Consider the following 20,810-nt stretch of genomic DNA (forward strand, 5'->3'; position numbering starts at 1 on the left):
TGATAGAACTCCTTTGAGGGACGCTGGATTCAATTTTTTCCATTGTTTCTCCCTGGCAGAAGTTTACGCGAACGCATGAAACAATTATTACCCAAGGTCAGAAAAACAGAAAAGAAAATAGAGATTCACGCGAAAATAATTGGATTTCCTTTCCAAACAATAACAGATCACTGAGGGCATTTATTCGTCTTTGAAATTAGAGGTGAGTGGATCGAAGTCCATCATATTAGAAAAGGCAGTTTGTACAAGACACATCTTCTTATCTCCCCTTTCATAGATAAAGCAGTGGATAATTTTTTATTTAATCGCATGTATCACTCACTAGGAGTTCTGAGACGAATCGTTACACGTACTCGCACACTACGAAAAACAGTTAGTACTCACAGGAGTACGAGTGACAAAGTTACTCTCCCACAAAAGCCGTTTGCCTTCTCTAACATTTTAGTGTCAATACGCTTCTTCAGGATTCCCGTACTGCCTTGTACTTACAGAGAGGTCAGTATTTAACTATTAGTGGAACAACTTACCACTCGGAAAGTAATATATATTTAAAAAATTTACAGAAGTATTTTACAATAAAAATTTTCTGAAAAAAAACTATATACATGTCATACACAAGGTCCAAAAATTAGGGTAGAAGGGAGTTGAAGGTTCGTAGGTTTATTTACAAAACTAGTTTCATTAACCAAAGTACCACATTCACTCTATGAACATAAATTATCTAAAAATTCTCAGATAGTATTTTGAAATGAACTTTATTTACGATTATTTTTATCAATATATGTAAGATTATACATGCAGTGTACAATGTACAGTTCAAAAAATTTTCGTTATTATAATGAGGATTGCGATCCATAAAAGCACGCCAGAATAAAAAAAAAAAGGAAACGAACAAAACATATAATGCTAATCGAGGTCGGTTAATAAAGCCCCCCAAACCCCATCTAAATCATGAACTGCTCACTGTTCTCCAGCTACCCGAGATACTAGAAAATATGGGTTGATAAGATTGAAATACTTCCTATCCAAATGATGAAGGGTGTTATGGTAGTACAAACACTGTCTAGAGTACTTTTTCTCTTCACGCTGATTTTGTGTTTAGCTAACCGAGGCCGCTGCCACCATCTTTTTTATTTAAGTTTTGGTTGGGGCGAATCCAAGATCTATCGCTCGTTCATCCGATCAGTCGCATTTTATGTTGCTGAATGCGAGCCAGCCACAATGAATCTGAATATCGGTCTCAGTGTCACTGAGACGAAGATGCTGCGTTGTATATCGGGCATTACCCTGCTTGAGCACATTGCATTACAAGATTTGATTTGCCAGCGACATGGAAAGGCACCGATTTGTTAAAAGCTGCATGAATCTCGACTAAGATGCTACATTTATGTCCTAGGAGCCAACGCCAGAGTTATCACGGTAACACACGAGCTGAGTAAACGGTAAGGTCTCCAAGAGGATGACCCCCCCCCAAAAAAAAGAGTTGGCTCGTCATGCTTCACTAGGACTTGAAAATCGCCGATGTGCACCTCGATTAGACGCACTAGTGAATTAAATGGAAGGATAAAATGACATCAACGGATATGATGCTGGATGACACAGGAGAAAGGAAGACTAGAAGCGGATCTAAAATGTATATTCGCAGCTCGTAAACTTCCTTCAAGGACGTTTCAAAGAGCTAGGGCAATATATGTGAGAATATCGTGAATGATATGTAATTGTTAATGAAATTACATTTATATGCTCAAAACCTTACGATCAGTTAATGTTCCCGCTAAGTAGTCAGTATTTCTCTCGTCGAGTAAACCGTTGAAAGAGTTTGAATATTTTGGGTTTATTTTGAAGATCTTTCACTCCTGTTCAAAAGATTTATTTATAACGTATTGTAGCTTATCGCCACATATCATGTTCTTCTGGAAATGCGGGATATTCGTTACAATTAGACAGCAACGAAAAAGAAGTCAAGAAAGAAATTTATAGCAAGTACATGTTATCAAATGCAATATAAATTACTCTTCTACCTACGGAGATAAGTTTTTTGTACTGATTTTAAAGCGTGTTTTAAATATAACATTCAAGTAGTGCTAAACACTTAAGTTAAAATGAAAAAAAAATGGCGACATGATACACCCGTCTTTGTAACGTGCCGTTGAAAATCCCACAAAAAATCAAAGGAAAAAAATCAACATGAGGTTTTTTTTTTCTGTTGAAAAAAAAGGCATTTATTACCGGTTTATTGTTTCCAAATCACACCGCCTGAAAAATATTTTCAAATCCAGCAGCACGATAATCGCATTATTACTTCCCCTCCCCCGGGATCAGTTAATAGTTTCATTACCTTTGCTTAAAGTTCGAAGGACGAATGAATCTTGCATCTTGATTAAAAGTTCCTGTCATGCCGTCACGTGGTTAAAGACCTCTGCCGTGTCAACATGTGCTTAAAAGTCTATCTTTTTCTATCTTGTGCTTTTTTCTCTGCTTTTTTCCTTTTTCTTCTTCCAATCCCAATGTTACGTCATTTCTGTGCCATGGCTTGGTCATTTAGCTAAAACCACTATCAATTATTCCCCCACTTAAATATAGATTCCATGGCCAAAGTTTTTATTCCTAGAACTGCTCGCTGTGGACCTCTGTTCAGCTTCTCTGTTTTACAGATGATTACAATATGGTCGTGTTTAAGTCCTCTTAAATAATCAAATTTTACAAAATATTTACTACTAACAATTACTACGCTATTGATCCGACGAGTACCCTACAGTAATTAACATTTATCTTCGAATTACCCCAAGGCCTTGATAAGTGGTGATTATTTTGTAAAAAAATATATCTTTCTGGTTCGGTTTTATTTACTTGTTTTAGTTTCTTTTTTTTATTCATTTTTCTTCTTTCAAACCGATAGCAGAGAGCATATCTACGATTTCCTACACTCTTTATCTGTTCCTAAACCTAAACGTAGATTCCATGAACAAAGCTTCTTTCTTAGAACTGTACGCCTTTGGAATTCTCTTCCGTTTGTCTTCTTTCAAGTTGACTACAATCTGATTGTCTTCAAGTCCAACATAAACAAGTTCTTGATGAACCGTCCCCCTAAGTAATCCAATTTACAAAATTCCCACTACTTATGTTTACTACGCTATAATCACAATGACTAAGGTATACCCATTAACCCTTATCCTCGAGTGGGCTCCGGGTTTTGATAAGTGGTTACTCCTATGTAAAAAAATGCAAGACAAATTTGCTTAATATTACTTTCTGTTATTTACGACGGTTTAAAATAATGTTAGTTCTATTCACAACTTTTGAACGCAGATGCGAAAAATTGATAAATGAATAATGATTAGGTTTTTAGCTTGAATAATCTTTTTTATTAATCTAAGTAAAAGAAAAGAAACGAGACAATGCTGCGTCTTGTGAATCCATTCAACCTATTACTCATGTTTCAAAGGATTTAGGTAATGAAATGAAAAACATAAAACAATTCGTTGCGCTGTGATATTGATTGCATTTCTTTTAATCAGATTAGACTATTGATATTTATTGTATTTCAAACTTTCGTTCTTTTATGTAGGATAATGATGATGATTATTATGGGGGCGGGTAAAGGAAAGAATAACAGAGGGGGGAAAGGGGGACATGAGAGGAAGAAGAGAGGAATATGAAAAGGGGGAGGAAGCGAAGAAGACAAAGAACTGTGAAGAATAATTATTACGATTGTTATGAGGATGGGGAAAATGAGGTTAATAGAGACGAAAGAAAAGAAGACGAAAAAGAAGAAGAAAAAGGAGGAGGAGGAGTTGGTAGTGGAGGAAAAGGAGGATGCAAAGAATCATGAAGGATTATTATGATGTTTTTTTTTATATGAGAATGATATAAAAAGGAAGAAGAAGAAGAAGAAGAAGAAGAAGAAAGAGAAGGGGGAGCAAGGAAAATTAAAAAAAAAAAAGATTGAATGCGGAAAACGTTGAAGCAGTAAGAAAAAGTATGAACCAGGAAGAAATGGAAGCAAAGGATGTTGTATAAGATGAGAAAGATTATATGGAAATCAAGTTTATAATGATGATGATGATGATGATGATGATGATGATGACTAGCAATGAGAGTATTAACGCCCCTCACCCCCAAAAGTGATGGATAATTTGTATTTCTAAAAATAATAGAAAAACAAATAATTTAAAAAAAAAAACGAAACAATCAAATAAGTAAAACTGCAGATTTATCGAGGAAAATGCTGTTTCAGACTTAATCCAATCTGATCGACATAGATCCAGTTGACGGACAAACGATCTATTATGTAGTTACGTAAATTCATCTAAGGAGGATATTTAAGGAGCGCGAAAGACTGAACAAAAGACGGAATTTCATATAGAGATAGTGAAATGCACGTAAAAATGTGAACTCAATAATAATTTTATCATAAAAACCCGCGACTGCTGAAATCAACCACATAATCAGATAATACTAATCAATCAAAAATTTTGTTTTATGGAAATTGCTCCAGTTTATAGTGACTCCGAATTCAAGGTACACCACTGCTTACTGACATCAGTAATTAGGGATGGAAATTCCTAGTGAATAACAAATGCTGATAATCTAGTCCAGAGATGACCAACTATTTAGCACTCGCTCCCATTTACTTTAATGTCTGAAGCTCATTCTACCTCCTACTTAAGGTTTACTATCAGCAACCTATTTTCTTTTGATTTTCTATGAAGGACAGGGAAAGAGACATCTAAAGCATGTTTTCGAATTATGTAATCATTTTTTATTACCAAACTAAAGAATATTTTTCCAACTTGAATTCACTGGAGAAGTATATATTTCTTTAAATAATATTATCATAGGTTTGAAAAGTTATCACACCAAGTTAGTGAAATGCCTAACGTCTTTGAACTAAAGTAGCGCACATTTTGCTTTGCATCGAAACAAAAAACATGTAAAAGCCTGACAAATGTAATTCATGAAATGAAATCAATGTCATCTCAAGCTACTGCTAACGAGACGACAATCAGGTTGACAGACCGGTTCTCGCCAGATCACTGAAGTTAAGCAAAGTCGAGCCTGGCCAGTTGGGAAGGTGAGGCACTGTATGAACCGTGCGGTAAAATACCATGTTGGGAAACTGGCGCGGTCTATCTTTCTCTCGAAGGCCTATAGGCCTCTCTTAAGCCATAGTAAGCAACCCATCTAGTGATGGCTTCACGATAAATATATCCTTGATAGCCCTGGCGAAGCATCAAGTATTCAGCAACGGACACGATTTAAATTACACTACAAACTCGTGTAGTGAGTTCAATCTCGGCCGCGGTCACACTTTACGTTAACGAGGCTTTATGCTCCTCTGTCAAGGCATCGCGACCCCTGGTTGGGAACCTCTACTCTAATCATTCGATTGAAATCAGCAAGAAATAGATTTGTCCAAGATTATTACAGAGGAAATTGAGCCTTCCGTGATGAATTCATGAATTTCGCCGCAAACGTCAAAGTTTTGCCGCTGATTAATTTAAAAAAGTTTAACTTCTAATAACGCCAACACTAGATTAGCAACTGCATTAATTGCAAATTATTCCCAGAAACAAAAAAAAAAAGATGGACGTTCTTCATTAGCAAGAAATAATCAAACAAATAACGGATGACTGAATAGAAATGAACGCAAAATCGATTAAGAAACTTTGAAAGATCTAATTAGATTACTAATTAAGAATATTGACTTATTTGGAACATTTGAAAAAGATGCCTAGACACTCATTATTTTGTCTTGCGAATCAACAAAGAACTTTGTTATGGCTGAGCGAATTAAGAAGAGACTGGACGTTATGCAGTGCAACATTAAAATTTGTCTATTTCCGGTTCATACTTAGAAATATCATCTAGCATATAAATGGCAGTTATTTTTTTGTGTATCTGTTTGCAAGTTCAGCTTAAAGTCATAAAGTACAAAACAAAAGCTACAAAGCTGTTATTACAATTCTGAATTTTTGAGATGAGATGTGAATGCTTGTGTTATCTTGATTAATTCGAATCGTGGGTTTCTCAAACTCGCGGTTCGAATTCTTGTAACGCAGAGCCAACCCTCTTTTCCTTAGTTGAGAAAAAGAAGCATGTTTTCAATACCTAAAGAAGGTCGCAGGTTGCAACGAAACATTGTTCTATTAACACCCAAGATGAGAATAATACTCCACTTAATCAACATAACACAAAGCTATTATTGTTTTGTTTTTTTATCGTAGTTGTTGCCCTGGATGGATAATATCTCAAAATTTAGGAAAAAAAGTAATTTTCTGAGGTCAACTGGTTCAGATTTCGTTGTGAGGGGGGTTGTCAGTGTTATTACATACTAATTTTGAAATAAAATACGGACTAATTATTCGAGGAATCTTTTGTATAGGGGAGGTGTAAGTAAAAAGTAAAGCTAGAAAGAAATTGGGTAAGACAACGAAGAAAGAGGAGGTTTGGGGATGAAAATAAAAAGTCGAATAGAGGGAGGTAAAGAGATAGATGTTTTAATATAAATACATAATAACCCCATCAGCGCCGTGTAACTAGTAATAAATAAATATAGATAACATATTCAGAGATCATACCGTGCAATTATATTTTAAACATCGAGTTTGGTTTATACTTAAAATGGCGACAATGTATATCCTCTGAAGATGTGGCTGTTGAACCAAACATTGCGTAATCACGTACTAACATAAAAAAAAAAAAAAAACGATGTGGGGCTTTGCAATAAATATTCGTATAATTATATTTTAGTAACTTACATTATGCCACATGAAAACTGTTTCTCGTTCGATCTATGAAATTAAGCAACATTCAACGTGGCTAATTTTTGCATGGTGACCTTTTCGGAATAGTAAATGACGTATACTTAGAAGTAGAAGCGATTATATAATGACGTTTTAGCAAAATTTGTAATTACCAAATTATTTCACCTCACATTCTGAGTAGGTAAACTCAATTCTGGTAAACTAATAGGGAAGAAACAAGCAAACAAGAAACCTTAAACTTATTGTTTATTTTACTGCTAATGTATGACTCCTCAACCCTGTTTCAAATCGGGTAATCCAACTAATATATATATATATATATAAGTATATATATGTGTGTGTGTGTGAGTGTGTGTGTGAGTGTGTGTGTACATACATACACACACACACACATATATATATATATATATATATATGTATATATATATTTGAAATTGGTATATGTAGGAAGTATTTCTTTGTATTCATTATTAAATACAACGGAGATACTTTGCTTTATGATTCATTTTTTTCAATTGTTTTTCGATTTTCCGTATAACCTTTTTTATATAAAAATCGAAAATATTAATGAAAGTTCCATAGTGATCACGAGTACTTTTGATTCGACTGCGAATCACTTTCAGGTGGAATTCATGGAGTTGATGAGGTAGAAAGTGAATAGGAGCACTCGAATTAAAAGCGCTAGTCATAACATTAAGATCTTTCATTTTGAAATAAAAAAGATTATACGGTAAATCGAAATAATTAAAAAAATCAGACAGTAAAGTATCTCCGTTGTATTTAATAATGTCTGCTTATATATATATATATATATATATATATATATATATATATATATATATATATATATATATATATAAGTCGGTGAAGGGTTAGGGTAAGTGTTCGTTACGCACGAGCATGAGAGAGGATGCCATCCTTGACAAAGTTTCGGAACTTAAAGAAAACACGAACCACAGACGAATGGGTACGTTTAAATTTGTTCTTGCTTATAATTTCGTCTGATGTATGCCTACACACATGTATACACATGCGTCACGCAAGAAAAACAAACACAAATAAAAACGGTTTACAGATATTATTTTAAAAATGCAACATCATTCTGCAGGTGTTTAAAAACGAAATTTCTCTTCTAATTTCTAGAATTTGATATTTAGTTGTAAAAGACGGTGAATGCCAAATACCACAATGAGAATAAAAATTCAACTATATATATATATATATATATATATATATATATGTATATATATGTGTGTATATGCGTGTTATTTTTATTAACGTACCTTTCTGTTAAGTTACATTATTGTTTCAGCTACTTGGCCGTTTTTTGCGCCGTCTGTAGTATCCTCAGACTTTTACAGAAATGTTCGCTATTTTATTTCTGTAAAAGTCTGAGGATGCTAAAGACGGCCAAAAAAAACGGCCAAGTAGCTGAAATAATAATGGAACTTAACAGAAAGATACGGTAATAAAAAATAAAACGCATATTTGCTCTACAACGTTATTGAGCACTTTCTTCAGTTTTTATTAATTACCATTTCCACTATATATATATATATATATATATATATATATATATATATATATATATATATATATATACTTTAAGCACGTTATAAACGAGCAAAACTTATACACCGTAGCTTTAAGGAAGACTGTGTTCTGTTAAGTTGATGATTAAAAATTGTTAAATTTCTGCATCCCTAAAAATCTATAATGGTACATCGAACGGATAACATAATGCTTAGTTTGCTGTACCTTATCTTAACAAAACCAAATTGAGTGAAATCGGTTCAGTAATTTCCGAGAAAATATCTAGATTAAATAGGGTATTCTTGGTAGTAATCCTACTAATCCGTATCATGCTCTCACTGTGCATCTAATAAATGCTTTAATACTTAGTTCGATGCACCTAATCCTTACTAAGGTCTATAAAAAATTTCTGCCCGATCGCCCAAGTAGTTTCTGAGAAGCAGTGAACATATAGATAGATAAACACCTTTCTATCTCTCTTCTCAACTGAGCGTTTCTCAGTCATTAATCTCTTTCATTTTGGTGGAAATTGTTTGGTGGCCCAGGCTAAAAATTTAGCCGATGGAGACAAAGGTGGGTGCACACACACACGCACATATATATATATACACATCATATATGTATATATGTATATATATGTACATGTATGTATGTATATATATATATATATATATATATATATATATATATGTATAGTTTTTAAAATATAATTATGCACTGACACGTGTTTCGTCGACTATGGCTCAAAAGAGTGGCTGAATCTTGCGAGATTCGAAATCGGGTCCCCATGGAAAGAAGCCTGAACTTTTACCACTAGGCTATCTCGCACGACTGCTTGGATATATCGCTATTTACGTAGATGTTATTTATTTGTTTTCGTTGGCAATACTTTTAGAATGAATTCATTTATTTATACGAAAGTGAATTTTTACCTAAATGCGAGTAGGGAATAATTTTCCCTTTTACCAAATTGATAACCCCGAATATTTTAGAGAAATGTAGAGGAAGTGTCGCGACTAAAGTCTTGCGAATATTTTCCCGGTTCACCTTCCATTCACAGTTAAGTTATGACTGACGAGTAATAAGAAGATGATATTCTGCAAAGCTGAGTCTTAATCGTGGAATTGTGGATAATGTAAATGACTATAAATAATAATGAATAATAGATGTTATTCTCTTGCACAATATTTGTTCTCACTGTTTAATTTGATATCATTCGATAGAACCAAAATAAACAATAATAATAATATATATATATATATATATATAATATATTTTGGTATATATATATATATATATATATATATATATGTATGTATATACATATATATATATATATATATATATATATATATATATATATAGAGAGAGAGAGAGAGAGAGAGAGAGAGAGAGAGAGAGAAATAAAAAGGAGCAAACCAAGTTATGTGATCATCAACGTTTCGTCTTTATTTCGGGACTTCATTTCGATGAATGTCTCGAAATAAAGACGAAACGTTGATGAACACATGACTTGGGTTGTTCCTTTTTATTTCTCTATTTTGTCGGAATACTATTTCCATCATATATATATATATATATATATATATATATATATATATATATATATATATCCGCGTCGAGTAGTAGAAATTTGCAGATCTGGGCGCAATAATCCACAAGCAGAGATGCACACCCAGTCTCTATTAAGACGTGCATCTAGGAGAAGACAACTCTGACGCAAAAACCTGCAATCTACTTTACTCTGTCCTGTGGCACTCATCTGCACCGACAAAGGTTAGCAGTAATACCAAAACATGTGGTTGGTTCTACACAAAGCCTTCACCACTATAAACAAATCATTTGTGTGGATTTCCGAGCAACTTAGGTGTTATGGTGGAACCTTATACGTCGAAATCAACGGAAGAATCCATGATATATATTTCAATGTTGATTCTCTACATGGCCCCCAAAGGAAACTTTCCGGTTGGAATTTATCTTAAAACTTCAAATGTCCTATTCCGATGAAATATAAATCACATGTGTTAGATAATAGGACGTGTGTTAATATTTCTGGGTTGTTTTTATTTTCGAGGTGGGGGATTATGAATCCCTATAATACTTATTGGTGACTTATTTGTTTACTTTGATGTATCATTTGTTTTAATTTTTAGCTCCTTGCAGCAAGTCATAATCGATAGCCGTCGTCGAACAACTATCTAACAATAGACGCGAAATGAAGTACACGTTTCGCCAACTATGTCCTTATCTATACCAGCAAAAAATTTAAATATCCAGTGTAGCAGCAAATCCTTAGAACATCGCCCTGAAAGGACAGATGGAAATGACTTATGTACCATACATTACGACCATGTAATCCCTACAGCCATCTACCTAGGAAATGCTGCTGTCAAACCTGACATGGTTATGCGACATAAGTCAGAGAGAGAGAGAGAGAGAGAGAGAGAGAGAGAGAGAGAGAGAGAGAGAGTGGCAACCTTAGATGAAGTGAGTGTCCGTAATGATAGCGGTTTGAACAGAGTTGAAAGAGAGAAACAGACCAAATATGAAGGTCTCATGTATGATATGAAAAGAAACTGGAATTTTAGGGAGATATTAATCGTACCACTTATTATAGGTGCCAAAGGCTTATGAAGAAATACCTGAAATCCTGCCTAATTAATATTCCTGGTGAACCAAGTGTAAAAGAGATCCAAACAATTACACTTAAAGGAACAACGAGGATACTAAAAAGAGCTCTCGGCTGGTTTCAATAAAAAGCAGCGGAGTGTTAGTAGCTTGTCTGGCTGCCCTATACTCAGCATTACAATTTTCAAAGAAAGAAAATTAAAAAAACAAAAACAAAAGAGCATGCACGATAACGTTTTTCAAACGCTCTACTACCCTTTAGGTGTCGTTTTTGACCTTGGCCTCAGTCACGCCTCAGAAGGCAGTCGCGTGAGTAGGCGACCAGGTGGGAGAGACATTTCTGAGCACTCCGGCTTGAGTGATTTTGTCTCTGTGTAAAGGAGTGGAGTTCTGCTGCAAGACGAAGCGGCATCCGGTGGCAATCCCGCCCATCTTGGGACTGACCACGCTCCTCAGCATCTTTTATATTTCGTTTACTTCTTGTTATGTGCCTCATTTTGCTGCAACAAGGTGTTATAGATATTCACATACTGTTGTATATGTGTATAAAATACTCATATAATATTGTACATGTAATATGATATATGTATCTAGTGTTATATGTACACTTATGTATGTTCATATTCGTATATCTTCACAAATAACAGATAAATAAAATCTAAACGTTGATAATGATATACATGTATACTTAATAACATTTTGCCCACCAATGCTTAAAGTGAGGAAAGACAATTGTATTATTATTTAGTAAAAATTGTTTATCAATATCACTTTTCAAAGTCTATGAAAGCAACATTTCATATCTAAATGCAGTGATTCTTTTGTTGTTGCTGTTTTGGATTTGTTTCTTGATTTCGAGTGAAATCCTTGATTCCCTTTGAGTCATCCGTTTGTACCGATTGTCTTCCTTCCACTATCGTGATACTTGCGTGCATGTATGCAATAGGTAGGTGCTAGCAAAGAAATACTGTGATTGTGCCATAGTTGGTATCAAAGGCAATTCCACACGCACGTGACTAAACTTTGAGGTAAAATATACAGTTATTTTGTTTATGCGATTCGGCAAATGTACCGACAATTGAAATCGATTCGATAAATATTACCGATTTCGCATTTGATGGTAGATCAAATTGATTTATCGTACATCGTACACACACTCTCACACGATATATATATATATATATATATATATATATATATATGTGTGTGTGTGTGTATGTGTGTGTATATATATATGAATATATATATGAATATATATATGAATATATATATATATATATATATATATATATGTAATTTTGTTTTTCATTGTTTTATTATTTTTATTATCAACATGAGTATTCTGCCGCTGTACTCAAATTCACTTACAAAACTAGTAGAGAGATTTTGCCTCCTTGCAAGTAAGTTCATGCATTAAGTCGTTAAGTTAGCAAGAACCAAGCGTTCATGGATAAATTTTATGTACTTCAAAAGATTATATACATATATATATATATATGAACACACATCCACATATATATATATATAAATCCACACACACACCCACACACACACACACACACACACATATATATATATATATATATATATATATAAATGATGAATGCTCTGACGAACTGCAAGCCCTTGTACCTCCTCGACGTGACTACCCCCGACAAACCCGACAAACAACTAAGTCCCACACCTTTACAGTAGAGATCCCTAGATGTTAGAAAGCCTTTTACCCCAATAATTCCTTCCCCAGAACTGCAAGTCTTTGGAACTCCCTTCCGGGATACTGCTTTCCCAACTGTACTGATATACAGAAGGTCAAGTGTAATGTGAACAAACATCTTTCTACTCATCTCCCTTCATAATGCCCCCCGCAACTTATGTCCTCGATAGTAACCTCCTACTTCCAAGTGACACTTGCCTTGTTTGGGGTGAAAATTGAATTTAAAAAACAAAGAAGAAAAAAGAGGAATTGGTAGCTTGCTTGAAGCATTGCTCAGAAAGCAATAATATGAAATATTGGAAAAGCCGAGAGCAATGCCGAAGTCCGGAAAAGTATAAGGAACGCAAAAACAAACTTTCCAAGAACTTATAAACTGTAGAGCGCCACAAAACGGAAATGCTTTCCTGCTGAACATTGTTGTCTTTTATTCAAATGTCAACAAGTACATGTCGAAATGTTCGTTTAAGTAATCCGATCTGCTCCTAGTATTCTTCAGCTAGGTTACTGATATATCCAAGATCGTATTTTTCAACGGAGAATTTTACTTACAATTGTTATTGAGCAGCTTTTAGCCTTGGTAAATATTTAAATAAGTCTCTTCCTCTCTCTCTCTCTGTCTTTTTCTCTTTCTCTCTCTCTCTCTATCTCTCTCTCTCTCTATATATATATATATATATATAGAGAGAGAGAGAGATAGATATAGATATGTAGATATAATATATAAATATAGAAATAGATATATGATAGCATTTTCTCTTTAGTAAACTATTTTGCGGTAATGTCCATGTAGGTGGCTCTTTAACCCAGCTTAAGTCATACATATATATTAACATATCTGACACGAACCCGTTTCTTCTTGTGAGGGTGTATGCATTTAATCTTTTTTGTTTTGTTCTCAGAAATCAAAAGCCGCCCCCCATCCTGGGATAACACTTGATCTCTAAATAAAAGACATAGATATTCAAATATTCAATTAAAGTTCTCCTTTACGGCTCAAACACTGAGTTAGTAAGGAAGTTTGGAACATAATTTCCCTCTCTCCCATTGACAATTTTAATACGTTATAATATATATTGCTTGTGTTTCTTGGTTTTACTAGATTCTAGGACAAGAATACATCTTGTCTGGTGGAGTATCTAGCTTTGTGTTGTTACTTGAGGTAACATTACTTAAAGAGGGTTCAACATTTCTCGTAAAAGCCAGTATGGGTTATCCATAACGAGGAGCTCTTACTTTGGGCTGCGAAAACTATGTGAAATTGGGTACTTAGTCAGGGTTTACTTCTGGAGAAAAGTATCCTCATGCCAGGTTTTCCTGGCAAACAGAACAGAGAGACGTTAGGCATTCGAGGATAGTGTTTAGTAGGCATTCAAGTTTTTTTTCAATAGGCATTCAAGTTAACACTATGAATCACAGAATACAGATTAGATTTGCAGCTAAAACCTCGAATAGAATAACTTAGCACTCGAAGTTGAACTGTTATAGCTTCCTACAATGTCCTACAAACCGTTCTTCAACCCTTTTACATCTTTCTCTGGTATTTTTCCTAGATATAGGCAGACACATACTCCATAATCACGTTGACACACTGGTTCCCGTAAGATCAATGAAGTAAAGCAGCGTTGATCTTTCTTTGTACTAAAATGGGTAAACTTTTTGAATTTCAGATACTGTATGTACTCTCCGCTCATCTCGGTATTGTTTCCATTCATCTTAGTCTTAGAATCTTAGTATTCTCCTTGCTACTGGACTCCAGTATTGCCGATTCAGGAGCGGTGTGATGGGGAATAGCGCAACATTGCCTCACAGCTACACATGCAGGTACCCTTATGGTGGGTATTTATTGTCGAGACTAAACGGATGCAATGATACAGATAATCGTGTCACTATTTACCAAGGCTTAACTCTACTCGATATATATATATATATATATATATATATATATATATATATATATATATATATATATATATATATATATATACTGTTTTAACAAAACCAAAACTTTAAGAAATGGGTTCATAGCAACAAAAAGTGTATTTCATTGTTAGTTACAATTGTTTCAAGACCATTCTGACAAATTCAAACAATATGTTGTTTGAAAATTTTCACAAGAACAGCCTTTCTTCAGACTTATTAAATAAAAAAAAACACGTTAACAATGAAACATTATAGAAAAGAAACATGTCCTTTATGAGGAAAAGAAAACTAGCGTGAAACACTTTACATCTGTCGCATCCTTTGTAAAGTATTTTTTTCAAGATTTATATATCTACTTATTTTCGTATCTTTATATAAAAAATAAAATTCAAACTAAAAATCTTTTTAAATATTTATATATCTACATATTTTCGTATCTTTATTAAAAAAAACGAATTTGCAAACAAAATATCAAACGATGTTACCACTAATTACCTATGCCCATTAAACATGCTTTATTAATACGATTTATCGATTTCTTAAATTAGATTTCTATATTTCTTTATTTAATTAAACATATTTTTAAAAAATATTTATTTCTTATTATTTTCTTTATTTCTTCTTTTTCCATTTTTAATTTTTAATTTCATTATTTTTTAGATCATATTAATCAACTAAGTTAAATCGTTACGAAACCAAGTAAGTTTCGTATCGGGAATTTGCTCTATTTATTTACAAAATTATTTGTATACTTATTTATGCGATTTGGGACAGGTTTATTATGAAATATGATTATTTTGTAGTTTACTTTTCAAGTCATCTCTCATTTTTGGCTTAAATTTATTGGTATATGAACAATTACTGAATTATATTAACCCAGTATAATTCGGAACACTATAAATTTATATATATATATATATATATATATATATATATATATATATTAATATAGTCTGTTTATTATACAAACATTATTAGTTACATATGTGTGTGCATAATTCAATGGAATCACAATTTAAAGCAACTACTTTGTCAGACCAAAAATAGCATCTCTTTTTTTTTTTTGGTCTGATGAGGTGGTCTCTTTAAATTAAGAATCTGAAACATGCGCGCACATATGTAACCAATAATGTTTGTATAATAAACAGACTATATATATATATATATATATATATATATATATATATATATATATATATACACTTGTGCCCGATATTATTCATACCCCTCGGATCTTTGAGATTTCTATAAGAATATTGCTCAAACCAGAAGGTAGACAATATTAAAGGGATTTCAAACAATAAATCAAGCATAAGCATTTAATTTAAACTCAACAAATAAATAAATTATGCAAGTTTGAAACATTATACAAAGAAAAACAATAATGGCACTAGTTCAAAATTATTCATACCTCTCTTACTAATAGTCAATAGCATGCCCTTTATTCTTAATAACTGCCTGTAGCCGTTTGGGATATTTATCAACAAGGTTTTTACAAGCATCAACACTGATTTTTGACCATTCTTGAATGCAGTAGTTCTCCAAATCCCTCAAATTTCTAGGTTTCCGCTTTTTAACCTCAATTTTCAATATGTGCCAGAGGTTTTCGATAGGGTTCAGGTCGAGACTCTGGCTAGGCCATTCCAAAACATTAATTTGATTATCCTCAAACCATTTCTTGACTATTTTGGCAGTATGTTTTGGATCATTATACTGTTAAAGGACCCAGTTTGGTCCTAAATGGAGCTTCTCCGCATCCTGTCTAATGTTTTTCTGGAGTATCTCCAAATATTGCTCCTTCTTCATGGTTCTATCTATCTTGACCAAACTACCTGGACCACTAGCCGAAAAGGAGTCCCAAAACATTAGGCTACCACCACCATGTTTCACCGTGGGTATGGTGTTCTTTGGGTTGTAAGCTTCTCCTTTCTTCCTCCAAACGTAAGAAGCATCCATATGGCCAAACAATTCAATTTTTGTTTCGTCAGTCCACAAAATACTTGAGAAAACGGACTCTGGAGAATTCACATGGGTCCTAGCAAACTTTAGACGTGCTGCAAGGTGTTTTCCGGTGTGCAATGGAGTCCTTCTTGATCTTCTTCCTTTCAGACCATTTTCATGCAGAGTCCTTTGCAATGTTTGCCTTGATATTTTTATGCCAGAAGACTCCAGATTTTCTAAAATGTCCTTAGTAGTGGTGGTTGGATTTGCATTAACACTTCTTACAATATTCCTGGTGGCTCTAGCAGACAGTTTCCTTTTCCTTCCTCTACCAATCAAGTTGTTTGTTGTGTGGTGGCTCTGGAATTTTTTGATGATGCTCTGTACTGTTGCTGTAGGGACCTCAAATTTCTTGGAAATTGACTTGTAACCTAAACCATCCTTATGTGAATTCACAATTTTAGTCCTAAGATCATTACTAAGCTCTTTTTTCTTCCCCATTCTAATAATTTTTATTCTTTTATTGGTTTTCTAGTTGATATCATTTTAATTTCTGAAAAATGCAAAAAACGAAATGAAATTAATCAAAGGTTGTATAAAAGCATTCAAAATAAGAATCAAACAGGAAACAAACAGTCAGAAACTCGATTAATACTGAAAAAATAAGGGGGTATGATTATTTTTGAACATTGCAGATTTTATAAATAGCTGTATATTTCTTTTATTACAAGTATCCCGAGATTTTAAAATGACGAAAATGATCAGAAGAGGTTTATTAAGAATATGTATCAATATGGACGTAAACAATAAATTCTTACAAAGTTACACCTAATAAACTCAATTTTCAAGGAGGGGTATGAATAATATCGGGCACAAGTGTATATATATATATATATATATATATATATATATATATATATACGGATATGTATAGTACCTCAACGGATATGAACGTCCTTGGCTCGCACAGTCCCAGGTAATCCATCTTGCGCAAAGTAAGCACCTGTAAGTCTTCTTCTTACATTCCAGAGGTTTACCATACAGAGTGTATATAGCAATCCATAGAGAAGAAAGAAAATCTGATAAAAAAACAAAATCGGACCAAAGAATTTTGTATGAAATAAATGAGACAAATATTTAAAGATTTATATATTTTTATTTCTTCACTCATAAGAAAAACAAATGTCTTCTTAAAATCAGTATGATTTGGTATAATAAGAACAGTATATGTGCAGTAGTTATATGAGAGGCGTTCAACATGTAATGCCTCCTGTTCTTTTATTCCGCCCGAATGGATCAGAGAGGATTGCAAATTACAGTGTTATGCTGACCGAACACAATAATGGAACATTTAGATAATCAATCTATACACTGATTATCTGAAAGTTCCATTACTCTGTCGCAGATATTGACAGTGTGAGACGTTAAGAAAGCAATCCCTGTCATGGACGTCCGTCAGAAGCAGAGGTGCGTCATTGAATTCCTCTATGTAGGAAAAACGTGAATCAATCAGCATTCACCGGAGTCTGTTGAACGTTTATGAAGTCGTCGCACGTTTAGGAGATATGTTCGTCGATTTCAGAGTGAGAGCAGAGATGTAAGAGGCAAAGCACACCTGCACAGCCACCTCCCCATCGCTGGCAAAAGTGCATTGATAATTGTGGTAATTATGTCGGAAATTTAATTTTTGAGTACAAAAACTTACCCGTTTTCATGCTACCAATCCTGTTTTCGTAGCTCTTTAACTTTTTTATTTAAGTAAAAAATAGGATGCACTATGTTTGGAACGACCCTCGTAGTAGTAGTAGAAATATAGTGTAGAATAAGGAGATGCTGGCATCTGTGTAGTGTGTGATCATCCACATATCTCTGACTTCATCTTGAATATTCACACCTAAAGGGCTACGCAAAGCAACGGGTGTCATAGATATTTTCTAATACCTAAGTTTATAAAGAACAATAAAATTGCCCGTTCGATATTTTTTTACAAAGCGGTCACCACATATCAAGGCCCGGAGGCCACTCGAAGATAAGGGCTAATGTGTGTATTGTTGTCATTGGACAGTTGCGTAATAATCGTTTGTAGAAGTAATTTGTTATAATTATATCATTTACGAAGACAGCAGTACAAGTACTTGTTTACGTTGGGCGAAGATAGTGATATTGTAGTCAGATGGAAAGCAGATCAGTGGAATAGAGTTCCACTGACGGGCAATTCTAAGGAAAAAAATCTTTGTCCATGGAATCCATATTTAGGTTTAGGCAACGATAAAGAGTGAGAAAATTTACTGATACTGATTTTGGCTAGACGTTTGTGAAGGATTGGCAAGGGGAGATCATAGAGTGGAGCTCAGTCGAACACTTGCTATGAAAAGTAGCAATAGAGCAGAGACTGGCTCGCAAGATCTCTTCTGTGGGAAAGAAAAGATTAAAGACGTGTTTTATATGTAAGCACTTAATGTCTATAATTTCCCATCGTAGTGCAGCAGGTCGCGATTTGTTTTTTTGTTTGTTTTTTTTTGTATTGACTGTTGTTCCACGAATTCACTTAACATCTAGTGTTATTTAATTCCCTATAAATATTTATTTTCATAATATACGATGACAATGTTTATCTATTCTTTAAATTTCTCTCTATTTGTATTACTGTAAGCATTTTTATTACTATATATTCACTCTGTGTTTTCTTTTTATATTTTTCAGGGACAGCTCAATCGGCAAGTGGCCAAGACAGCTTTAGACAAGCAGTGACCTTCACCCTGGTCTTAGCTTTCGGACTTAGCACCTGTCAATTTATCGTACATTAACATCAGATGAGCGAGAGCGAAATAAAAATAAAATTTGGTGTGGGCTATATATATATATATACACGTTTTTTTCATCTAGACAGTCAGTGGGCAAGAAAGCTTTCTGTGAAAGCTACTAAAGTCTGCGAGTACTAAAAAAAGTCTCTTTTCAAACTGACGCAAAAGGCTTGAATAACAGCAAAAACAACAAACAGCAGAAATGAAAGTCTATTTAAACGGCAACAGAAATTAATTCACACTGATTCAAGAAGATTCAAGAAGAACTACTCAATCGAATTTGAATGAGACAAAATTGAAGAAATTTAATACTACTACGAAAGAACGAACAAAAACGAACTGTAAAAAATGTTGTTTTTTTTTAAAAATAATTCCCGCGCATCTGGTTTCAATAATTGAACTGTTTCTTTTGATTTCAAACTTGTTATATGGCCAGATCACTGATTTTTGTTTGTGCGTTGACTGTCGTCATGATAATGATTCGATAGCCCTCGGAGAGACAGATAAAAAACGATCTACATGAATTCATAAACGTCTGACTGTGATGTAGGCGACCCAACCGCGCCACATATGCCTTCAGAAGACGGATTTAGCGTACAGGACCCGAGAAACGGAAATAATAATAATAATAATAATAATAAAAAAAGACAAAAAAAAAAACAAGGACAATCGGTTTTTATTGGTTTGATTTGATAGACAACGCATGCGCATATTTTGAAATGTTTCGCGTTTGATGGGAACAGCCATACGAAAAAAAACAGAATGAAAAAAAGAAAAGGACAGCAAAAAACAGTGACTTTTAACGACTGCTTCTTTTTAGAACCCAGAATGGGGAATTATTATGTGAGGGGAAGACATTTTGAAAGCACTTACTCTTGTTGCGTTATATTCATATTTCTTTTATTATATAATTAGTTTTAAGCGGATAGGAGAGGAAAACAAGGAAACCTAAAATAGGAAATATATGGAAACACATTAGCGTATAAAATCCTGAGATGTTTCAGGATTCCTAGATTAAGGCCATAAGAATCTTTGAAAAGTATTATGCATCTACATTATATATCTAATATATTCATAATTCATATACACTATATATAATCTATATACACTGTATATAATCTATATACACTATATATAATGTATATATACTATATATAAATCATACATATTATGTTAATGCGTCTAATGCCTAACCAGCATTTCAGTTAATACAAATCCATCTAGATTATACATGTAACGTATAAATATTATACATGTAAAATTCATATACATTGAATATAAAACATACAAATTATATATATTATATATAATACAGAAAATACATTATATGTAATGTCTATGCATTGTATATAAGGCATCTACATTATATGTCTCATATATTCATAATGTATATACAATATATATAATGCATATACTCTCTATGTACTGCAAATACATTACATATAATGCATATACATTATATATATAATGTATATGCATATGATGCATATACATTATATATAA

At 33.4% G+C, this 20,810-nt stretch overlaps 1 protein-coding gene across 1 annotated transcript in view; it reads left to right on the forward strand.

Annotated features, from left to right (window-relative positions):
- LOC145267281 (zwei Ig domain protein zig-8-like) overlaps window positions 1-20,084 on the forward strand; it is a 750,978-nt gene extending 730,894 nt beyond the window's left edge. Inside the window, exon 9 of the mRNA XM_080123290.1 lies at window positions 19,207-20,084. Coding sequence (XP_079979416.1) covers window positions 19,207-19,310 — 104 coding nt within the window. The 3' untranslated portion in view covers window positions 19,311-20,084. The remainder of the gene's footprint in view (window positions 1-19,206) is intronic.
- The last annotated feature ends 726 nt before the right edge of the window (window positions 20,085-20,810 follow it).

Source organism: Euprymna scolopes, chromosome 4 (assembly GCF_053919585.1).
Source record: "Euprymna scolopes isolate OS-2025 chromosome 4, ASM5391958v1, whole genome shotgun sequence".
NCBI classification, from domain to species: domain Eukaryota; kingdom Metazoa; phylum Mollusca; class Cephalopoda; order Sepiida; family Sepiolidae; genus Euprymna; species Euprymna scolopes.